General features: G+C 37.4%; 2 protein-coding genes across 2 annotated transcripts in view; both read left to right on the top strand.

Moving 5' to 3' along the window:
• The window catches only part of LOC106936297 (zinc finger protein interacting with ribonucleoprotein K-like), a gene marked incomplete at its 3' end in the record, with an annotated part of 17,538 nt that extends 10,112 nt beyond the window's left edge, over window positions 1-7,426 (top strand). The window contains exon 2 of the mRNA XM_015017175.1: window positions 6,871-7,426. Within this exon, the coding sequence (XP_014872661.1) occupies window positions 6,871-7,426 (556 nt within the window). The remainder of the gene's footprint in view (window positions 1-6,870) is intronic.
• On the top strand, window positions 7-1,544 carry LOC106936314 (gastrula zinc finger protein XlCGF8.2DB-like). The gene has a single exon (XM_015017199.1). It carries the CDS (start codon window positions 33-35, stop codon window positions 732-734), a length of 702 nt encoding a protein of 233 aa, XP_014872685.1. The 5' UTR covers window positions 7-32; the 3' UTR covers window positions 735-1,544.
• Window positions 7,427-7,437: the final 11 nt, after the last annotated feature.

Genomic DNA, 7,437 nt, shown 5'->3' with positions numbered 1-7,437 from the left:
GTTTTAGTGATAAACAGACGTTAAATCAGCACATGAGGATTCACACAGGTGAAAAGCCGTTTTCATGTGTGACCTGTGGAAAAGGTTTTAGTCAAAAACGTGATTTGACTCGGCACATGAGGATTCACACTGGTGAAAAGCCGTTTTCATGTGCGAACTGTGGAAAATGTTTTAGTGATAAACAGACGTTAAATCAGCACATGAGGATTCACACAGGTGAAAAGCCGTTTTCATGTGTGACCTGTGGAAAAGGTTTTAGTCAAAAACGTGATTTGACTCACCACATGATGATTCACACTGGTGAAAAGCCGTTTTCATGTGGGAACTGTGGAAAATGTTTTAGTCGAAAACTGACTTTAACTCACCACATGATGATTCACACTGGTGAAAAGCCGTTTTCATGTGCGAACTGTGGAAAATGTTTTAGTGATAAACAGACGTTAAATCAGCACATGAGGATTCACACAGGTGAAAAGCCGTTTTCATGTGTGACCTGTGGAAAAAGTTTTATTCGAAAACAGCATTTAAATCAGCACATGATGATTCACACTGGTGAAAAGCCGTTTTCATGTGTGACCTGTGGAAAAGGTTTTAGTCAAAAACGGGATTTGACTCGGCACATGAGGATTCACACTGGTGAAAAGCCGTTTTCATGTGCGAACTGTGGAAAATGTTTTTGTCACAAAGTTACCTTAATCCACCACATGAAAATTCACACAAGTGAAAAGATGTAGAAGTATTTTCCATACATGTCCTATGTTGAGGTTGACTATAGAATTTATTTTGGTTAAAACTGGAATGAAAGACTGGAGGGATTTCATGTCTATGAAGCTGAAAGTTGTTACATTTGTTAAATGTGATTATTTGGATGTTCACATTTAGATACTTAGAGATGTGCATTAATGACACATCTTCCTTCGGAGATGCTTTATTTTTTCTGGCATATTCAATATCAAAAACAATGATAAACTGCATGTTACTTAATGAACATCCTGTTTATGTCAAACTGTATGTTGTGTGTACAACATGAAGAGCAGAGGGCTCAGCACACAGCCCTGAGGAGAGCCAGGACTGATGCTGGTAGCTGAAGAGCCAAGGGGGCCACTGACTGTTTCATGCATGAACAGAGTCTGACCGGTCATGGACTCCCTTCCAGAACATTCTCACAAGATTGGACTCGAGGGATTGATTTGTATTATTCTGTTCAATAGAGACAGTTTGTGGGGTTTACTTTTGTTGCTTAAATCAAAAATAGAACGTACTAGAATGGTTGCGTGTACATTTGTACTTTAAAAGAAATCCAAGATTCACCACAAGCTAATTGTACAAAGGGTGTGTGATTGTTTTCAATTATTAGCTTTTTCTCTACTTTTAGCTGTAATATTTTGCTCTTTTCTACTGCAACTGACTTCTGTTATATCACTGTCTTTATCCTGAAACTATGTTCATGTGCATTTATATTGATATAAAGGTTTTATTAATGTCTAAGAAAGAAATACAGTGTAAAATTTCATGTAAGAATAAAAGTTTTGAGTTTTCCTTTAGTGCATGTTATGCCTTATTCTTGAGCCCAGCAGATGGTGGCTCTACACCTGTACTGGTTGTAGCCGCTGTGGTTCCTGTAACTGATGGGTTGCTGGTTCTGACTCTCCACATCCATCTCAGTTGTTGAGTCCTTGAGCAAGACACCAAACCTGCCTTGCCTGCTGTTAGTCAGAAGTCCGATGGGCCGATCGTGTAGCAGCTTCTGTCAGTTTGCCCCAGGGCAGCTGTGGCTACAATGTAGCTTATCACCATGAACGTGTGAATGACTGAATGTAGAGTAAAAAAACACTTTGGCATCTTCTCCACTACATAAGGCGCGATACACACATTTACCGCTTGTTTTTTTGTCTGTTTGTTCTGTTCTTTATTAAACTTGTCCTGTCTGGCAGTGGGGCACTCAGCATTGTTGAGTTCCAAGGTGAAACTCTAAAGACTTGTGGAAGTGGATCATTAAGGCTTTCGCTATGACGCTCCACCTGGTATTTAGAAATTAAGCTTTATTGGAAACTGCTTTGGGTTTATTTAATTAGATTGTAACGAGACAGAGAAGAAATTGGGATAGAAAGAATGTTGTGGATAAAGATTTAAAGTGAAAGGAGGATAGAGGAATATGTTTCCATGTAAACCATCGTTGCCTGTTAGACTCAGAAACGACGCTCTTTTAAAATTATTGACAAAGTATTTATAGGAACATGAAGTAATTTAGTCCTCTGATTACATTTCTGAGTATTGCATCACTATGGGGGCCCATTAGCTGATACTGAACTTCTTATACATTAATAGATTTTGTCTGTTATTTTGCACAGTAGCAAAGAAACTTCATTAATATGAATGGAATATTCATTTTACTGTATTGTAAATCATTACTGAAAAAACAAATCAGTTCCATTTATGGTGGGCCCTAGCGACCATGGGGCCCTAAGCAGCTGCATAGTTCACTTGTGTCCTGGTAACCTCTCATCACGACAGACAGAAGGAATTTACCATTTGCCAATTCAACAAGTTGGCCATCAAGTGAAACTTAAATCACTTTCAGGTCTTGTTTATGTCATTTAATTAGCTCTACTTCCTTAAGGACATGAAAAGGTACGCCTCAGTTTCCTTTGAAATTTAAACATTTTATGACAATCAATGAAGTTAAAAATGCATTCACAGTTTTAACCATTGAATTTCAGGTTATTATTAATTTAAAAACATTGAAGTTTGATAAACTTTTGTAGAACTTTCTGAATCTCGTCTGATAATTTCCAGCAGGACTTACCTGTGTCCTCATTATCACTACATTTTCCTGGAGTTATTCCAGGTGGAGTTGTTGGTTTCCTACATTGTAAACTTTAACATCCTACATTTGGGTTTCATAATAAGAAAATCCACCCCAGCTTTTTGAAAAAACAACAAAAAAAACAACACACACACACACACACACACACACGTTAGATTTGATAGTCACAAACTAAGTTTTATACACTGATTGATCTTGCTTGTACAAAGTATGGTTGATTATTATTGTCTTCAATAATTTAGTCTGTTGTCTTAGTTGTATTTTTCTCTTTTCTGCTGCAGCTTCTTCTATTTTTATGAAAAGATTTTACGTTTTTCACAGAAAAGTGGCACTGCATGAGAACTCTTTAGTTGTGATGATCATAGGAGCCACAAGGTGGCGGGAATGCAATACCAGGAAAACCGACAATCATAAAACCCTGAGGAAGAAGAGGAAGAGGACTACACGTGGTCTGTTGTGTTGAATGTTCGAGTGTTTCTCTAAAAATGTCTTCAGTCCAGATTAAACGAGTTTATCAACGAGCGGTTAACTGCTGCTGAAGAAACTTTCACAGAGTTTAAAGGAATCATCGTAAAGTCGGAGGAAGAGATGGATGATCAGCGCAGACTGCTGGATTTCTCCCGGACTCCCCGGATAATTTTACACCGGATAGGTAGGAAACACCAGCGTTTGGATGAAGGTTAATATATGCATCTTTCTGTATGACTATCATCTTAGTAACTGTTCCTCTCCCGTATAAATGTTTTGTTAACAGATAAATGAACGTAGACTTCACAATTACACTGTGATAATGGCTTATTTATAGAGAGAAAATGGAGCCAATGACCTTTTTTATGTCTCTCCCTCCTTAACTACACGAAGCTGAAGTTGGTTTCCGATTCCAGGTTCCGATTCGGGAAATGGCTAAAGGGCGATTCCACCTAATTTTTCACTACCTTCCGCATCTTTAATCCACTCTAGTTTAAAAAGTACAACACCCAGACTCTTCAAACCTGGACAGGATTATTCTGTTCTTAGAGCTGGATATTTATAACCTTGTTTGTGATTTGTGAATCTTCAATAAATGTTGATTTTATCGCTTTTTTGCATATGGATCACACTAGAACTGCTTCAGCTTCAAAACAACTCAGACTCTTAAAACCCGGATCCTCAACTAATAGCAGAATATTTAGAACCATGTTTGAGATTTGTTAAACTTTTTTCTTATTTGTGAAACTTCACTTCAATTAACAGACCGCTACAGAAAATCTTTCCATCCAACAGCCAGCATCTACAATAACTCTTTGAAGAATTAATGAGTTACACCAACAATTAATTCCCCATTGGGATTAATTAAGTGGTTTTGAATTAGAATTAAATTTGAAAAAAAAAAAAAAAACTGCATGGAATAAGGGTGAATAGTAATCTAAACTTTGGGGAATTTTCTCAAATCACATAAAGATTTCCCAAATCCCAATCTCTAAAAGAGACTTTAAGTGATTTCTTTTTTTTGTGCTTGAAATAAGCAGATTTTACTTGGACAAAATAAGTTCTAGACTTTGTTAATGCACAGTATTCAGCCACGCCCCTAACTCCTCCTAACCTACAGCGGACTGAATACTGACCAGCTCTCCATCTCACGGGTCCGAAAAGCCTCTAATTCCTGGGTATTTCCGCAATTAAGAATATAGAGAACTTTTGTTTAAGCTGGGGAGCGAGAAAGATTCGTCTAAGCTCTAGCTACCTTCATCCAGACGTTATGACCCGCTTCAGACCATGATTCAGACATCGGAGTAGCCCCGCCGGTGTCCGAACTCATAAACCACATCTGTTCATGGCAGCTCTTTCCCTGTTATTAACGTGCACTTGTTACCGGCTTAGATAATTTTAGCGACTAGGAATAAGTCACAGGGTCATTATTTATCTGAACTAAAGAACGTACGAAGCCACCCTAATTTACTAGGACCACAAACACTGATTTTACAATAATCAAAAGAATTCAATTTAGTTGACTCAAATAACTTAACTGTCCACAGCATCAATTAGACTTTAGTATTTTTATTAGCAAGCTTTAGCAAGGGAAAAAGACATACAGCATGTCAATAAAATATTAAGAAATTAATATTTTTAAGAATTTTTAGAAATTACTCCTACTTCTAACCCTACACTGTGTCCTGATCTAAATAGAAACTTTGGGGAGGCAGTTTTCACTCGAACCCAGATGCAGAGACGATCTTTGGCAGCAGAGAACTTTAACGTCCATGGATGGAGGCCTGACTTTGTCTTGGCAGAATCCTTTTAGAATAGATCCAAAGTTGAACTGGTGAGAATCCTCAAACTCAGTTCTTTATCCATAACAGATCTTTGTCTATTCCCCGTGTCCACTGCAGCATCGTTGTAATCTTTTGGGTTGAGTGTGGGGCCGCAGTCGAATCAGAATCCCGAGTTGTGGGTAAACAGATCTTGTTCCTTTCCTGTGCAGTGAGCAGTCTCATCGTCCCGGGGTATCAGCAAGCAGTCCTCCATTGATTCTGCATCTCCGTGTGTGCGTGACTCAAACGCTGCGGAACAAAGAACCCCGATCCTCCTACCTGGTGTCTTTATATTCTTCTCAGCAACTGCTCAATTCTTTCAATTTCGCTTTTTGGTCGTGTACGTGTCAGCAGCCCACACATCTGCGTCTTGGTTGGCCTCAACCTTCAGATGAACTTCCTTGTTCTTTAGAACTGAACTTTCTGAGGTTCTCTATCTGCCTTCTGCACCTGTTTCCTTCATGCATCTCAAAAATCTCACTTCCTGTTTCTGCTTGGACAGATGATCTCATATCCATCACCATCTTGCAGACATGATGTCTGTTCTAATTACCTAATGTCTTGGTCACCTCTGCTCTCCTTTCGGTTCCTCTTTTCCCCTGACCTTCACCTACCATCTACCTCCAACACAACATCAGTGACCTTTAGTTACAGTTACACATTTCATACCATTTCAAGTCCAATGTCAAAATCATATTTATAACCTTTTAGTTTCTCTGATTTAGCATTCATTTGTAATTTTATAATAACCATTACGTGTTAGTTACTCTTATTATAATCATGATGTGAGTTATTACAGACATTTCTGAAAAGAAACCAAGAATAATCCATTATTCTAATTATTTGACACCATGTTACAGTTACTTCTTTCACCTTTAAGTACTTCCATAAGTATAAGACTAAGTGTAAATATTCTTATATCAACCACTGGTTAAACCAATATTAATTATTGGCTCAATCATAAGTTATCATTATTAATTCAAGTATTTTACTCTGGGTTTTATCCAATTACTCAAAATGTTTAGATCTTATTCTTTAAACCTTTAATGCTCAAAATGAGCACTCTGAACTATTTTTATTCACTGCAAGCTGGAAACTTCCTCTTTCTTCAGGAAACCTGCTCTTCCTGTTCCATGACTCTCTTTCTGTCTGATTATGTTTTTTTATGATTAAATAGAAAAAAGTAGAATTAAAGCAAAGTTTGCAGGACACTATAACAACACACACAACCAGATTAATTTCATTACCGTCTGACTCTACTGTTGGGTCTTGATGTCGCCTGTGTAATCAGTTTTAAAGATAACTTTATTTATTGTTACTATTAAACTAAAATCTCCAGCATGGGGAAGTGGGATGAGCTCGAGTTTTCTCGACAACTTGAAGTTTGTTTTGTAAATATTGATATTCTAGCTCCTAGCATATATTTACTCAAGTAATATTTTCTTAGTATCAAGCTTTTATATCTTACTGAGATAATTAAGAAGCAAAACACTTAAAATAAGAAAAAATATTCTAACATAAAAACCTCGGTGAGAAAAATTATCTTGTCAGAAAGAAAACAAGCATAAATCTCCTTAATTTAAGATATTTAATTTGACTAAGATTTCACCTTTTGCAATGTAACCATACACTCTTGAATTTTCAAGTGTTTTTTTTTTTGTTCTGTTTATTTCTGTCTTAAACGATGAACGATTTCTCCCATTTACTTCAATAAATCTAACAATTGCTCTTTTCCTCTGTTTTCTTTTCCAGATTTCCTGCAGTGTAACATTTATAACCAGGAGAGGAGATCCACTCTGGACCAGGAGGAGTTAGAACCTCTGCAGGTGAAACAAGAACAAGAAGAACCAGAAGATCAGCAGATAAAAGTGGAAGAGGAAGAAGTTTACTGCAGTCAAAGTGAAGAACAGGTTGAGTTAAAACAGCAGACTGATACCTGCATGGTGGTTCCCGTTGATGAACAAACATCCCACACTGAATCAGAACCAAACGGGAACCAAGTCATCTTCCAGGAAGCTGCTGAAGCTGAGAACCTAAATCAGGAAAGATGCAAGACTTCCTCATGTGTCATCAGTAAAAAGCGTTTCGCTTTCAAATCTGTTTTTGATGCTCACATGAGAATTCATACGGGTGAAAAGCCTTTTTCATGTGTGAACTGTGGAAAAAGTTTTAGTCAAAAACTGACTTTAACTCAGCACATGAGGATTCACACTGGTGAAAAGCCGTTTTCATGTGTGAACTGTGGAAAAAGTTTTAGTGATAAACGGACGTTAAATCAGCACATGATGATTCACACTGGTGAAAAGCCGTTTTCATGTG

The sequence above is a fragment of the Poecilia latipinna genome, unplaced genomic scaffold, assembly GCF_001443285.1.
Source record: "Poecilia latipinna isolate Pla-1442-1.1 unplaced genomic scaffold, P_latipinna-1.0 Scaffold2115, whole genome shotgun sequence".
NCBI classification, from domain to species: domain Eukaryota; kingdom Metazoa; phylum Chordata; class Actinopteri; order Cyprinodontiformes; family Poeciliidae; genus Poecilia; species Poecilia latipinna.
This window is presented reverse-complemented; position numbering and strand designations above follow the sequence as displayed.

What these genes read in the sequence shown, in the direction of transcription:
- LOC106936314 (XM_015017199.1), top strand. Translation starts at nt 33, where the DNA reads ATGAGGATTCACACAGGTGAAAAGCCGTTTTCATGTGTGACCTGTGGA.